General features: G+C 39.8%; 1 protein-coding gene across 1 annotated transcript in view; it reads right to left on the bottom strand.

The window, feature by feature from the left end:
• The window catches only part of LOC121384947, a 29,470-nt gene that overhangs the window by 7,622 nt on the left and 4,460 nt on the right, over nt 1-17,388 (bottom strand). The window contains exons 3-7 of the mRNA XM_041515436.1: nt 13,517-13,670; nt 10,211-10,368; nt 7,366-7,540; nt 3,433-3,590; nt 2,689-2,736 (exon numbers count right to left, since the gene is read on the bottom strand). Of these exons, the coding sequence (XP_041371370.1) occupies nt 2,689-2,736; nt 3,433-3,590; nt 7,366-7,540; nt 10,211-10,368; nt 13,517-13,670 (693 nt within the window). The remainder of the gene's footprint in view (nt 1-2,688; nt 2,737-3,432; nt 3,591-7,365; nt 7,541-10,210; nt 10,369-13,516; nt 13,671-17,388) is intronic.

The raw sequence follows: 17,388 nt of genomic DNA, 5'->3' as shown, positions 1-17,388 counted from the left end.
GAAAGCTGGCCTCTGTATCTGGCCGACAGACAATCCAACATGCCCAGAGTTTGGTGACCGCAGTTTATATCCAGAAACCCGGCCGTGGCCCATGGGCTCCATTTGTCCCCAGCACCATCTCCGGACTGTGGGACCGTTACCAGCCAACAGGTCAGGTATTTATCGGGGGGGGGGGTCAGGGCTACATATTACGCCACCTTCCCAAACTGCCACCTCCACAGCCGCAGCAATACCAGGTTTGGCAGGATATCCGACCAGACCGTACGGAAGACCAATATGTAAATTCGTGTTAGTTAAACAAAACAACACCGTCGACTTCCGACCTGCAGTTGGGGGCCAGATTTCGACAATGGGCCTCAACTGCGATGGAGACAGGTGTGGTTCAGTGGACGACGATAAATGAATTGCATATGTGGGGGCTGTCTGTGAACGTATATGTTGGGCAAAACTATCAGGAAGTGGGAAAATTCGGGGGGTAGTGTCAGTGGGCAGCCATCTCACACCACTGGCAAAAACTGACCTGGTCCACGTGGGCAGGGCAACCTGAATGCACAGGGCTACCATTGATATTATCCTACATGGCCAACGCCAACGCAGTGTTCCAAAACATGACAACGCCTCGCATGTCTGCTTTCCATCAGAACAACAACATTAATGTGTTTAAAAATGGGCCATCGATTATCACCGGATTTGAACCCAATTGAATATCTATTAACGAGTTGGACCGACGGGAGCCTCCGAAAAGAATATGCCCGAGCTGGCAGCATATGTATACTGTGTTGCTTCAATGGGCAGGCGGTGCCACGACAGTTGTCAAGCACACGCTCGGCCACCAAACGGAGCTAAACCGTGACTCACAGATTGAGGTGGATCAATGGTGGTGTGTCCTATCACTTACTGTAAAGTTCACAATGGACTAGAGTAAGAATATGCAAACATATCCTGCAACATTTAGTGATTATCGGACTCACCATTCAATAAAAGAATCAAATTCTCCAAATGTACGACAAGTGGTTTTGCGTTCTTCTTTTGACATATATGTTTTCTTTCTTTTTTTATGATCTCCCATTGAATTTTCTGTGTCCGTCACGTCTGTTGAGGAACACCAGCCACATGGGAAAGAGAAACACAAAGTCAACGAATCCTATTTGGGGGCGACAGGCATATGCAATTTAAGATGTTTGGGCAAAAGTGGCATGGCGGTTTAGTTCAGTTGAATTTATTGTATAATTTTAATCATACAAACTGCTCTTGGGAGACTGCAAACATGGATCCAGTATAATAAGAGGTTATTGAAAGTACAACGCCCTCCGAAATTCGAAACGCCCCCAAATATACAGTGTTTAGCAGATGAATATAGTGCACTTATTGGTTATTAAGGGCGAGACGTAGCCCAGTGGTAAAGTGTTCGCTTGATGCGCGGTCTGTCTGGGATAGATCCCCGTCAGTGGGGCCCATTGGGCTATTTCTCGCTCCAGCCAGTGCACCACGACTGGTACATCAAAGACCGTGGTATGTGCTATCCTGTCTATGGAATGGTGCATATAAAAGATCCCTTGCTGCTAATCGAAAAGAGTAACCCATGAAGTGGCGATAGCGGGTTTCCTCCCTCAATATATGCGTGATCCGACGCCATATAACCGAAAATAAAATGTGTTGAGTGTGTCATTAAATAAAACATTTCCATCCTTATTGTTTTATTGGTGAATATGTTTACAGTGGTTAGCTAGAATTTCTGTGGACGATTTAAGCATATAGATAATGCATGTCAGTGTACTTTTGAATACTGTAAGTCACCTCTATCAATGTTGCACCCACTATCTAGAAAAATCCTACATCCCCCACTGTCAGTTGTGACAATACTTAAAAAATGTAAAAGTACTACCACCACCCCTTTCACAGCCTCGATGTGACGCCTACTCTATATTACGCTGGATCCGCCACTGAAATAATTAATAAAAGTAAAGAAAACCACCAAAAATATATTAACACATAATATCCATTTGATGCCACACGTAAGCCCTATAAATAAATATCTTATTAAATAGTTATTAAAAGGAAAGAAAACGAACAAACATACGTTAACACATAATATATATGCATCACATATGTAACCCCTGCGCGTACTGTAACCTCACCGTGGTGCAGGGGTGTAACATTCTCTTTGAGAATGGCCAATACAGGACAAATTGAAGTTTAGAGTAAAATTCGGTGTCCGTAAAATTCTGTGATATTTGTATTTGTATTTTTGGCACAGTTCTTTACACTGTTTTTGTTTAAACCTTGAATTTGTATATTGATGTTGATCATCACTTTATTTATTTGCATTACCATAGTTTGACACCCAATAGCCGATGTATTTTTCGTGCTGGGGTGTCGTTAAACATTCATTCATTCATTCATTCGCTCTGGGTTGGACCCGGCACCGGGCTGCGAACCCTGTACCTACCAGCCCGTAGTATGATGGCTTAACCACTGCGCTACCGAGTCCAGTAAACATTTGTAAACTGTGGTTTGTTGACACAACTAAAAACCAATCGTAAACACTTAACCTACTCAGTTAACCATGCGTGAAAAAATATAGTTCCCATTCTGCGCTAATACAACTATTTAAAAACATCACTGGCAAGAGACCATAAATTAATTTTGTTTGACCTTATTCGTGAAATATTCTAAACTTGATCTCACCTCCAGCATAATAAGCAGGATCAATTATTCCATCCAGCATTTTTACAGCTAAAGAAGAAATAACAGAGAAAAGTATACATTCATTTCAAAATATGTAATAGCTTGATAAAGAAACAGCAATTTATACAGACGTCAGAAGCGAGATGACCAGGGGACTCTGAAGATAATGCATTAGGCCCAGTTTCACAAAACATCGTGAGCCTAGTTTTGTACGCGAACGTAAATCTACGACTAAACCACAATTCTTATTAGTACGAACAGAACACTAATATAGTTTGAAGTACATATATTTCATTTTATTTCATCATTGAAATGATCTATCTTCCGTAATGATGTAATTTGTTTTGTGTGAAATAAATGCCAGACACGTGTAAACGTATGACCGGTTTAAATGCTAGTTTCAGATGTGAAATTGGGCCCTGGTTCCCTTCCAGTTGAAAATTAAGTTAATAGGTGCCATTATTTCATTTCATTTCAGTTAATTAATTCAATTAATTAAATTCAATTCAGTTCATTTATTATTATTATTATTATTATTATTATTATTATTTTTTTTTTTTTTTTATTTTTTTTATTTTTTTTTTTTTGCTGGTTTTGTTTTTGTTTTGTTTCGTTTCGTTTCGTTTTTTTTATTTTTTTTTTTTTGGTCTGTTTGTGTGCTGTTTATTGGTTAGTTAGTAATAATATATAGATATTTCACACTTGTTCTAACATAAATCATGTTTGAAATTGAGTTCGATTTACCCCATCGATCAGCCAGCCAGACAGACATATATGCTTCCGGTTGTGCGTGCATACTTCCACACGAACCAAGCTTCATATCTTGGCACGGGAAGTCACAGGCTATGCTTTTACTAAACTTCTTGTTCAGACCTTTAGCATCTCCACAGCCACACTTCTCACTGGAATTATATGGAACAATAATTGTCACCATAAAGGTAAAGTTCAACGACACCACTATAGCCCGACCCACAGAGAACGCATTTTTTTTCATGCTGTGGAATTTACTACAACTTATTTATTTATGAGCCAATTGATTCATAAATGGCACACAAAAATAGTATTTTTATGTTATTTCCCAAACACTTTTACTTTTCGTTTCACGTCAAACCAAACTGAAATTATTTACAAAAAAAACAACAACTTTTCATTGAATGATGGGGTGGACTATAGATAGGTAGGTAACTAGTTTTACGCGCTCATATACCACTCGGATTTCGAACACGCTCATCTCGAGTCCGATCTCCGATAAGATTGGTGACCTGGCTCAGGACAAGACACCACTAGAGCACAGTGATTTATTAATCATTGCTAACTATGTGAAATATAATTTTGGTAATTCTGACATATAGTCTTAGAGAGGAAATCAGCTACATCTTCCCATTAGTAGTGTCACGGGGATCCTATAATACCCGTAACTGAATGAAACACGATTATCCAAATATCTCTCCTAACTGTATATCTATTAGATCTCTCTGTATCGGGCAGTCCAATACCCGAGTGGCTCGGCTCTAGGTAATCAAAGATAAGATCTTATATAAAGTATATGTAATATAGCACGTTTACTTCACTAGAAAACACAACAAAACACAATACACCTTGGAATTTGTATTAATCTTACGCTGATAAATATATTTGCCGCAGTAGTTAATTAATTGACAACAACAATAATAATAACAACCCAGAACTAATCACTTAATTAGTTAATCACTAGGTGTCTAGTTTACAAAATATTCGAATAATTTCACCGTGACACAACACCCACACGTGTGATAACTGAGAAACGCTTCCAGGGGAACTTAATTAATAAAGGAATTACAACTCTATTCCTAACTGGTTAATTTTTAATTAACCCTTAACTACTCATTCAGTAACCTTGTAATACAGACTTAATACTGGTACCTATCACAATAAAGACAATAACCTACAGTTTACCTAGGTCCTCTAGGATGACTGGCTAAGCTTTAATAATTTTAGAACAGTGAGCCTACAATTTACTTCGTCAGTTTACCGGAAACACTGTCTAAATAATATTGGTATAATACAGTATTAAAATATTTAAAGTCACATCAATCACATCAAGGTTATATAACAGAGCAGAAATAATATTTACTAAGTCCAAACGGACTAACGTTCCCTGGTAGCCTTCCAATATGTTTCTCTCCGATAAATCTAAATCCTAGCTATTTATTACAAAATTCGAATATCGCCTGGGGACACATCGCGGTCCTCCTCCTATCATGTGAATTTTCCACAGTGACCAAGACGACATTTTTTCTTAGATGGTCAGACTAGATGACGCCACCCGCTCGGAAAACAAGGTCGTAAAACAGAACTCGCGGAGGTATTACGTAACTACTGGCCAAATGGCCTCCACAACTGGTCTGGGTGTGTATTAGAGGGTACGGTCGCGCGGAGGTATTACGTAACAAGGTGCCCACTTAGTCTAAGTGCATATTGGGACTGCACACGGCCCTCTAAAACAATTAATATCGCCACAGGCGAAAAGAAATTAAGAGCATGTTCCGTCACAAGTAGCAAGGGATCTTTTAAATGCACCATCCCACAGACAGAATAGCACGGATTATTTCTCGTTCCAACTGGTGCACCACGACTGGTATATTAAAGGCAGTGGTATGTATTATCCTGTCTGTGGGATGGTGCATATAAAAGATCCTTTTCTACTAAAAAAAATAGCAGGTTTCCTCTCTAAGACTACAGTGGAACCTCGTTAGCCCGGACTCCAGTAGTCCGGAAACTTCACCTTACGGGACGTTTTTTTTTTTTTTGGCAAAACGAAACGACCACTCAGTAAAGTTATTCATTAATCCAGATATTCAGCTTCCGGAACCGGACGGTCATAATTCTGAACCAAATGTAAAAAGTAAAGGCAAATTGTTTCGTTTGACCGGTCGCCGCTGATTGAACATAAAAGAATTCGGCAATTAACGCTCAAGGAATCGACAGAGATAAAATGGCTGCACGGGGTTTCACACCGCAGTTTATTTAACCATTCACCTGTGTTTATTTAGTGTTAGTCGGATAGACCAGACTGGCTATTTTATTTTTAAAAGTGGGTAACTCTTGATCATACCAAATGTGACTGGTTAATTAATCTTAAAACGTGTGCTATTTATAATAGAGTTCTGGATATAATTGAATATAGCATTAGTTTCTAGGAGACTAAAGTTTGGGTCACCAAACAGTAAAATATTACAATTAAGATTATGGTAATCCGACAAATGGGTATTACGAACTACGTTGTATAGTGGACAAAAGTGTAAGAAGTGTTCAACGTCTTCAATTAGGTGACTGCAATCACAAGATGAATTGTCACTTACGTATCGTAAGAATTTACGACCATTTAAGTTACTATTATCCAAACGGAGTCAGCTATGTAATATCTTCTGCCATTATAAAAGTAAGATGGTATAATCGGATCAAATTTAATTTCAATTTTAAATCCATTTACTGATGAAGAATGCCTAATGTCAGTTGTTGTGTTGTTCCATAGTTTAACGACGGACGGAGAGAAATAATTTTAAAAAGTTTTGTTCGACAAAAATATGTAGATTGCCTGCACTACGTGTATGATGAGGATTTATTTCAGCAGTAGAACGCGGTAGTTCAATTGTAATGTCAAGAAAATGGGTAGAAGTTTATTTATAGTTTGTACATCATGCACAGTTTCTGACGTTTTCTCTTTTCTGATAAAGGTATGAAAAGAAGCCAGTTTCCTTATATAATAGCTGATGGGATGTTCCCTGGAGAGCACTGCAATACATGCCCCCCCCCCCCCCCCCGCCCCCCCCCCCCCTTCGCCTGCCTCAATCAGATCTCTCTCTTTTTTTCTTCTTTACTGTATTAAATTTTCTAAATTAGTGGTTAGTCTGCAAGTTGCGGGCGATTCGGTGCCACAGGTTCGAGTCCCAGCAACAGCATGGGACAATTTGTGAGACTAGAAAGGATTTAATTATCCCATGCGCCAGTGCGTTAATATTTATGTATGTAGCAGTCAACCTCGACATACATACAATATATAGATATTCATATATCAATATATGCATACATACATACTTAAGTGTATTTATCCCCTGCGCCAGTGCGTTAAAACCTATGTATTTAACAGTTAACCTCGACCTACATACAATATATAAATATTCATACATCAATATATACATACATACATACATACAAGGAAGGACATATTTTTATTGAACGACGCACTCAACACATTGTATTTACGGTTATATGGCGTTAGACATATGGTTAAAAAGTTTGTTTTATTTAACGACGCCACTAGAGCACATTGATTTTTTTTTATCTTATTATCGGCTATTGGACGAGAAACCCGCTGTCGCCACATAGGTTACTATTTTACGACAGGCAGCAAGGGATCTTTTATTTGCGCTTCCCACAGGCAGGATAGCACAAACCGTGGCCTTTGTTGAACCGTTATGGATCACCGGTCGGTGCAAGTGGTTTACACCTACCCATTGAGCCTTGCGGAGCACTCACTCAGGGTTAAACATCCCATGCCTCGAATACATACATACATAGTGTGGGTTGCTCTCTACCCCCCCCCCCCCCCCCCCCCCCCCCCCCCCCCCCCCCCCCCCACCCCGCGCCAATCTGAAATCTAAAGTGTATAGTACAAGATGTATTTTAATGTTTCACCCTCTGAAAATGGCGGCGAACTTGTGTCCGCGCTTCCTGCAGTGCCGGATGCACATACTGGCACTTCCGGTCTGAACGCTCGTGCTGTCCGTCATGAATTCAGAGTTCACCTCCAGCGGCTTGAACCGGTACTGAGCAGACGAGAGTTTGTGAATGCGAAAACAGCCATAAAACACTGAAAAATATTTGTTTATACATTTCATAAAAGTTTGTTTTGTTTTAACCACACCGCTAGAGCACATTGGTTTATTAATCATCAGATATTGGATGTCAAACACTTTTGTATTTTTGAAATGTAGTCTTAGAGAGGAAACCCGCCACATTTTTTCCATTAGTAGCAAGGGCTATGCATCATCACACAGGCAGGATAGCACATACCACGGCATTTGATATACCAGTCATGGTGCATTGGCACCGACGTATACATTATATGTACATTGTACATGCAAATATGGTCCTATTATTGTTTGTATCAGCTCAACTGATTTTTGTAACGAACATATATAATACAAATTAATAAAAATTAATAATATCATTACAAACTCTCCAATAACACCACCCACCACCCTTCCCCCGTTCCAGCTCCACACAACTAGCTTTAGAAACTTGAATATCAAGAAGAAACGCTTGGTAATGTTTTAAATACAAATGCCACATGAGTAAGTCACTTAGTATTTAAAAATTTGAAACAATAAAACTGTCACAACACAATGTGGACAAACAAAAACTACGGGCCGAATTTACAAAGCAAGTCTTAGACGCATAGAACTACACACATTTACAATGGTTAAACACCGACCGGCCTCGGTGGCGCAGTGATTAAGCCATCGGACTGCAGGATGGTAGGTATAGGGTTCGAGCCCGGTTACGGCTCCAACCCAGAGCGAGTTCTTAAGGGTGTATACTACCAAATCAAATCCCATAGACGACAATAGTAACATATGTGGCTAAAACTCCTACCTGCAGCGTATCAATCGACATAAACGCCACGGATATAAATACTACCGCCCCTCAAAATTGGGGGTCAAGCTGCTCGTTTCTGATATAACGGGTAGCGTCTATGACTACCCTAGCTTCGCACAAAATCGAGTACTGTTTTTTACAGGTTTCAAGCACAAGACTACTTGACACATTGGTACTAGATGAAATAAAATTGCATATTTTTTTTTTACCCAGATGAAACTATTATTGTTTTACAACCAACACACTCACATTTATAACCAATAACAGGACTTGTGGTGTTCACTTCTCAATCAAAAGTTGGGTGCACCTAGAACTTTGACCCAGCCGGAAGTTATTTGGTTTAGTACAACCTTAAGGACTCAATGTGTATAGGTGTACAGTCACTACACCCTCTTCTCTCTCACTAACAACTAACCAACTAACAACTAACCCACTGTCCTGAGCAGACAGCCCAGATAGCTGAGGTGTGTGCCAAGGACAGCGTGTTTGAACCTTAATTGGATATAAGCACGAAAATAAGTTGAAATGAAAGGTTAAACACCTTCATTTAAGAAAAAAACAGTCTTCGTAAATTCGACCCTAGGTGTTAAGCCATTGTCCATCGATATATATTCTTATAGGCAAGCACTCTACTACTGAACTACATCCAGCCTCATGAGAATGTCAAAGTCGTCATTGTACTGGTAAAGCACTCGCGTGATGCGCGGTCGGTTTGAGATCGATCCCCGTCGGTGGGTCCGTTGGGCTATTTATTTTTCCACCCAGTGCACCACGACTGGTATATCAAAAGCCGTGGTATGTGCTATCCTGTCTGCGGGATGGTGCATGTAAAATATCCCTTTTGTCTTTAAGACTATATGTCAAAATTACCAAATGTCTGACATCCAATAGTCGATGATTAATTAATCAATTTGCTCTAGTGGTGTCGTTAAACAAAACAAACTTTATTTTTTTATTTTTAAAGCAATTTGCCTTTAACTAGTGTTGGGAATCGGTTGGAATTTCACCATCGATCATCGGTTATAATCGGTTGGCAAAAACCGATCAACTTTCGATTACACAATCGGTTAGAATAACATATTATAAGGTTCAGACATCTATTGTATTCGCCATGGTCTAGATCCTAAAAATGGATAATGTTACCTTTAATAATTAATTGAGGTCTGTTTTAACGTACACATGGATACAAATATCAATTCTATCATCTAAACTGGCGGAAGAGTTACAGTTAACATTTTCACACACAATCGATTATTGATTTTTATAATCGATCATCACATTGGTAGAGACAAAACCGATCAATTATCGATTATAATCGATCATTGGAATAACACTAGCCTACCTTTAACAAAACCGATCAATTATCGATTATAATCAATCATTGGAATAACACTAGCCTACCTTTAACAAAACCGATCAATTGTCGATTATAATCAATCATTGGAATAACACTAGCCTACCTTTAACAAAACCGATCAATTGTCGATTATAATCAATCATTGGAATAACACTAGCCTACCTTTAACAAAACCGATCAATTGTCGATTATAATCAATCATTGGAATAACACTAGCCTACCTTTAACAAAACCGATCAATTATCGATTATAATCGATCATTGGAATAACACTAGCCTACCTTTAACAAAACCGATCAATTGTCGATTATAATCAATCATTGGAATAACACTAGCCTACCTTTAACAAAACCGATCAATTGTCGATTATAATCGATCATTGGAATAACACTAGCCTACCTTTAACAAAACCGATCAATTGTCGATTATAATCGATCATTGGAATAACACTAGCCTACCTTTAACACAGATGCGATGGAATGTGACCTAAGACACTATAATAGCCTAAATACGTCATCAAAAGTACCTTTCGGTATGGTCTTATCGACGAGTTCATAAATAGACCATCGCATCATTCCACCACACGGTGTGGCTACAAATGGTGGGTTCACACACACGACGTTACAGGTTTCTTCTCTAGCCTTCACTTCTGGTGATATGTCATCCGAACATCCACACTGTTTGCTAGAAATAAAATAATATATAAAACACGTGTGAAACAAAAACTGCATCGAAATGTGAAACATACGACAAAGTGTATAGCAGAGTAGCGATAGAGAACCACTGTGCTCGATTTCATGGGTGTACCATACAAATTAAAAGGCACACTACCCTTTATATTTGAGGTTTATCTGTTGCTCTAAATAGGAATGTTTTCACATAAACTACCCTCTGCTCTGTGGCACCCACAATACCAGAGCCGGTTTAAGGATCCGCGGGGCCTGTAGCACTAATAGCAGCGGGTTCCCCTTCCCAGGATATATATTTTGCAACCCCTTCCAGGGCTGTACCCTCCAGGTGTGGGGGGGGGGGGGAGGGGGTAGTTGCCCCCATCCCCCGAGAATCTCTCTTTTTTCTTCTTTTCTTTTTACTCCATAAAATAGCATACACATCTCAAGGTTTAATTTGTATAGTGTTTCATTTGGTTATAAAAAGTAGTGCCCCCCCCCCCCCCCCCAGGATTTTGATCAGGGTACGGCCCTGCCCTCGGGGACAGGGGGAAAATGACCTGGGAAAAATAAATGTACCATCACCGCGGGGCCCCTTTAAGTGCGGGGACCGTAGCACGTGCTACATGTGCTACTATAAAGAATAAAGCGGCTCTGCACAAAACAACAGCACAATTAAAAAAAAAAAAAGGAAAAGAGTTTTACATTTTAATAAATCCACGAAATCAGCACATGTATAGACACAATGTTTGCGCAATTCACCAAAATAAATACAAATTGTAATTTGCTTCCACTTCAGGTTTCTTCGAGAATCCTTGGTAAAAAAAAAAAAAAAAAAAAAAAAATCAATCAATTTTTTTTTAGTAAATCCCGAAATACATTCGCACTAGTTACTAGTCTGCTGTTAACATGTTACAGACTGGTTATTTTATGGCAGACAGCTTTAAAGGCATACTGTCACTGATTTAAGTATCTTATTTCTTTAAAAATGGATAATAAATAAAAATTACATTAATTGTTGGAAACCAAATCTGGCTATCGCATCACCATAACTGAACCAGGATGGAGTGAAATCCATGCATCCCTCTCAGCAATTTTAGTTTTTGAATTATGGACCATTGCCATAATTCAGTTATTATTACAAAATGTCATTAATAAATGGAGTATGGTGGTTATGGAGATGGTTGAATAAGGTATATTTTGGGACAAATCAAATTATTTTTGTTCAGGTAATACTTTGTTAGACCATTAAATAGATCAGTGGTCTGTGACAATATGCCTTTAAAGTGGCAACTGGTAGTATTAGACTGAAGTTGACAGTGGATAGCATGTAGTTTGTAAACATTTCACACCTTTTTGTGGTAACTCCTTCCCATGCAAATGTGGCACTTTTTGTAGGGGGGGGGGGGGTGCGGACGTAGCCCAGTGGTAAAGCGCTCGCTTGGTGAACGATCGGTGTGGGATCCCCGTCGGTGGGCCCATTGGGCTATTTCTCGTTCCAGCCAGTGCACCACGACTGGTATGTCAAAGGCCGTGGTATGTGCTATCCTGTCTGTTTGGTGCATATAAAAGATCCCTTGCTACTAATGGAAAAGTGTAGCGGGTTTCCACTCTAGGACTATATGCCAAAATTACCAAATGTTTGACATCCAATAGCCGATGATTAATAAATCAATGCGCTCAACTTTTTGTTCAAAATGGGTGTACTCCGGTTTGTTTCTTTAAACCAATATCCTGGGAGAAAGAGCTGGACAACAGGGGTTGTTCTTTTCAAGGTATATGTTGCTCCTACGCTGGCAAAGGTGCATAAATATCCATTGGCCTAATGATATCAATAAAAAATACTATAGCCAGTAACGATAGATACAAAATATATGCCCCCTTGCCACCCCCCACCCCTACTTCCAGCGCCAGTGTTTACTACCTGGGTATGTTGTAGCTCGAGTACTCTGACTGTAAGACAGCAAAACGGACATTTGGACAGTTATGACCAGTGTCGGATTCATAAGGGGGCAATTGCCCCAGGCCCCCCTACCAGAGACCCCCCCCCCCGACTAAGGTCTTCCTTTATTAAAAAAAATGTAATAATTAGATTATTAGTTCATTTTTTTTTATTTGTCATGTAATTTAATTTCTATGATGAGGGGCCCCCGAACCTGAAGTGCCCCGGGACCCTGGCCCCATGTCTAAACGAGGCCCTGGTTATTACGCTAAGTATCTAAATGTTCGTCGTCTTCTCTTACGGTCAGAGTAGTCGGGCTAGGTGCGTTGAACTTGATACGCTGCTTATGCCAGTTTTATTAGTAAACATTATGGGCAATAGCAATTGATTTGGTGCATTGGAACCTAGATAACAGAAGACTACTGGCCTCCGGAAATTTGTCCGCGCAAGTAGTCTTCTGTTTGACTGTGATTATTTCATAGCAGACAGCTATGAAGTGGCAGCTATGAAGTGGCAACTATTTGACTGACGTTGACAGGGGAGAGCATGTAGTTTGTAAACATGTGTAACTTGTTGATATTGAAGACTTGTTTGTGGTAATTCCGGTGCATGCAAAAGTAGTGCTTTTTGTGTAAAATGGGTGTACTCCGGCCAGGTTTAAAGGGTGTGTTTGTTTAAACCAATATCCTGGGAGAAATAAAAAGAAAGAAATGTTTTTTTTATTTAGCGATGCACTCAACACATTTTATTTACGGTTATATGGCGTCAGACATATGGTTACGGACCACACAGATATTGAGAGAGGAAACCCGCTGTCGCCAATTCGTGGTCTACTCTTTTCGATTAGCAGCAAGAGATCTTTTATATGCACCATCCCACAGACAGGAGAGTACATACCACGGCCTTTGATATACCAGTCGTGGTGCACTGGCTGGAACGAGAAATAGCCCAATGGGCCCACCGACGGGGATCGAGCCCAGACCGACCGCGCATCGAGCGAGCACTTTACCACTGGGCTACGCCCCCCCCCCCCCCCCCCCCCCCCCCCCGGGAGAAAGAGCTGGACAACAGGGGTTGTCCTTTTCAGGGTATGTGTCCCCCAGGCAGGCAAAGGTACATACAAAAATCCACGGGCCTGCTGATATTAATAAAAATGTTATAGCCAAACTATGGCTATATAGAAACATATAGAGAAATTAATTGTGGTCTGTGGCCTACTAACGCGTCCGATACGGCGGCGTACTCGGCACGGTTCACGATGCAGTGATGCAGACACAGTGCAAGGGAGGGAACTCCGATCCTGACGAGATGCCGGTTCATGTTGATGGGACCTGGCTTGTCTCTCTTGAAGAACTGTCGATAGCATCCGCGATACCCTGCAAGACAGGAAGGCTTCTTTAACGACACCCGGCACATCTTCGAATTAGAGGTTAGTAGGATTACAACACAATTTAAAAATATATTTTATAATAGCATAGTCTTCCGAAATGTAAAAAAAAAACAAATGCTAAAAATATATTGTTGATTGCCATGATTTGAACGCGCCGTGCGGGCGTTAATTTTGTTTTGTTTAACGATACCACTAGAGCACATTGATAAATCAACCATCGGCTATTGGATGTCAAACGTGTTAATTGTGATTATCTCGCCTTCATGTAAAATTCTTTAATCTCATTGGTTGTTTGCCGTTGGACAAATCCCTTATACCCCTGTGGGCGGAGCCAAATTCTCTTATACCCCGTCTGTAATTTCCAACAGTTTCCAGCCATCGCAGTTAATGCTAAAGCAATAATTAGATTTAAAAAACAAAATTAATATCTGTTTCAGACAATTTCGTATTACAAACATTTGAAGTTAAAAACTCGTTTATCGATGGAACTATTTTTCGTCACTGGCAAGTGGTTTCGTTCGCGTCCGCGTGGTACGGCTCCGTTAATAAATTGTTAACAATTATTGTCTGGCGATATTTTGATTATTTGGCTATATGGTTTAACATGTCGGCAAGATAAATTCGTTGTAGAAGCATCTCTCGGGGTATATGGCTTTTTATGTACCCTCTGTGTGCTCTTTTACCCCCTCGCCTTCGGCTCGGGGTAAAAGTACATACAGAGGGTACATAAAAAGCCATATACCCCTCGTGATGCTTCTACAACTTATATTGTCATCAGAGGAAACCCGCTACATTTCTCCTAATGAGGCAAGGGATCTTTTATATTCACTTTTCCACAGACAGGATAGCACATACCACGGCGTGTGACCAGTTGTGGTGCACTGGTAGGACGGAGAAAAAACCTAATCAGTTGAATGGACGCACCGAGGTGGTTCGATCCTGCGACGCAAGCACCTCAAGCGAGCACTCCACCGACAGAGCTAAACTCCGCCCGTTACACACAAGAAAATATAGCGCAGGTTCGTTTCGTATAGGGGCGTCGGGTTTCTTCGTGTAGCGTTGGTACTGGTTAACAACATGTAAGTTTAATGTGATGAATGGACTCAAGAATAATCAAACTAAAGCTCTGTAGCATCAGAGATAGGAACACATGTGTATTTTAGACAGTAAGACACAGTAGCTGGCTACCATTTGGTCGTCGACGATTGCCGAAGTATTAACACACAGTCCTCTTTAGCCCTCCCCTACAACATATCAATAAAACGAGGGCTATAGGTGAGTCGAGCTAACGTTACCATAACTACAATGAATGAATGAAATAAATAATTAATTAATCATTAAAGGGACAATCCTGAGTTTGCTGCATTGTAAGATGTTTCCGACTAATAACATATTTCTACGATTAAATTTACATAATAAATATATTTTCTTGTTTAAAATACCAGTGTCTGTATATTCAATGTGTTTCTGGTCGTCTTAATATTTGTAAGAAGCCCAAACTGGATTTTGTCTTCACATAATTTCGTACGTACAAAAACTAATTATTAGGAAATAAAATAAACTTTAACCTAGTACACATATTAGAATGATCAGAAACACGTTTAATATACAGCCAGTAATATTTTATGCAGAAAAATATATTTGATATATAATTACAATCGTTAAAAAGTCTCTGTTAGTCGATAACATCTTAACAATTGCAGCACAACTCAGGACTGTCTCTTTAACAAAACCATAGTACAAAACCTCCTTACGGTAATGTATAAAGTGAATGCACTATGCTGTTCAGACTACAGTCCTCATATTTACATACTGGTGGTCTTCTTATATACTAAGTGTCACTTTCGTCTTAAATCACTATCAAATGATGTAACAACTTGTGTCAGCTGATCTGCATCAACAACATAATCATCTGGGCCCAATTTCAGAAAACATCGTAAGCCTAGTTTTGCACGTAAACGTAAATCTACGACTAAACCACAGTTCGTATTACTACTATAAGAACACCAAACACGGTTTGAAGTACACATATTTCATTTTAGTGTGTCCTTAAAATGCTCCATCTTCTGTAATGATGTAAATTTCTCCGTGAAACAGATGCCAAACACGTGTAAATGTATACCCGGTATAACTGCTAGTCGCAGACGTAAACTTACGATGTTTTGTGAAATGGGCCCCAGTTCTCGAATTCACTTTCTAATACAGATAATGTTATCGCTGCTTGACTGTAAGATGGCAACAGAAAATAAACATAAATCGGTTACATGTCATTTGCTAGCACGTGCCCTTTCAGGCTGTGATACTGTCATTTGCTAGCACGTGCCCTTTCAGGCTGTGATACTGTCATTTGCTAGCACGTGCCCTTTCACGTTGCTATGATATAAAGGGTTAATCATTAATTTCTGCTTGAATCATTTAAACATATTAAATTCGAGGACTTAGACGTTGATGGGGATAAGTCACCAGAGAAGCCTCATACTTTGTTGCCGCAACCAGAGGCTACAAACGTTGATTAATGAACAATTAAGCTTTACATTACTTCCACAATCAGTGGCGAATCTAGAGGGGTCCCAGAGGCTCGCCCCCCCTCCTACATTTTGCGACAGTTATAATTTTATAATATATTTTTTTTTTTTTTTTTTACATAGATCCCCTCCAAACCTCTCCCAAAGTTTCATTGTCATTCCGCTCCATGTCATTGGGGCCCCCCTATATGGATTTTCTGGATCCGCCACTGACAATTAACTACTCCATGTGGAGTGAAGCCAGCACCTTATGAGACAGTTAACAGTCAATGTTAATATTAAACCAATTTGACCGACTGGATAATGTGGATGCTGAAGGTGAAGTTATATGTGCGTGTGTATTGTTTGGCCACCTATCACAGGGTGGGGCATTTTTAAAAATGCCAATCAGTCCAGGAAAGTAGCCTTCGTGTTAACTATGAAAATGAATGACTTAATGCTAACTTTAAAAATCGAATACGCTTTGCTGGGCAGCAACTGGTTTGTTAATATTTTTATTGTATTAATAAATGGATATTCTCCTAGTGACAATGTAGGTATAATCAGATATATAGAAACAATTGCAATACTAAGGTGTGGAAAGTTGATGTCGAATGAATACAGTGTTGTTGAGACACATTGTTATGGTCAACGAAAAGCAGTGATAAACAATATAACATTATATCCATTATCAAAAGACAGAAAAAGGGTAATGCTAAAACCTGATTGCATAGTCTTTGTCAAAATATCAGATCATTGGTTTGCAACTTGTCCATTTCCCACAGCAAGGTTATCAACTTCGTCTATATCATGCAACATTACATTCAGATCGTTCAACAACAGATCGGGACAAACATAAGAAAAAGCTGTCGGCGTAAGAATTAATATTTTAGATGATATTTCAGATAACTTTACTTCTTTCTAGCAAGCACGGCGCAAGCGAGTAAACATTGGGGGGGGGGGGGGGGGGGCTGACTGAGATGGAGGACGCAAAGCAAAGCGCCTAGGGGTTCGGAAGTGTGAAAATTAGATGTCCTGAAATGCAAAATGCAATTTCCTGCATTCTACGATCTCTGCCTTAAGATTTACTACCAATAATATGTTTGAGCCCCCACCCCACCCAACCACTGGGGTACGTCCCGTCATCAAAACCCTCAGAATCATTGTTTATTGTGATGCACACACCGTGGACATTTGTTT

Source organism: Gigantopelta aegis, chromosome 11 (assembly GCF_016097555.1).
Source record: "Gigantopelta aegis isolate Gae_Host chromosome 11, Gae_host_genome, whole genome shotgun sequence".
In the NCBI taxonomy this organism is placed as follows: Eukaryota; Metazoa; Mollusca; class Gastropoda; order Neomphalida; family Peltospiridae; genus Gigantopelta; species Gigantopelta aegis.
This window is presented reverse-complemented; position numbering and strand designations above follow the sequence as displayed.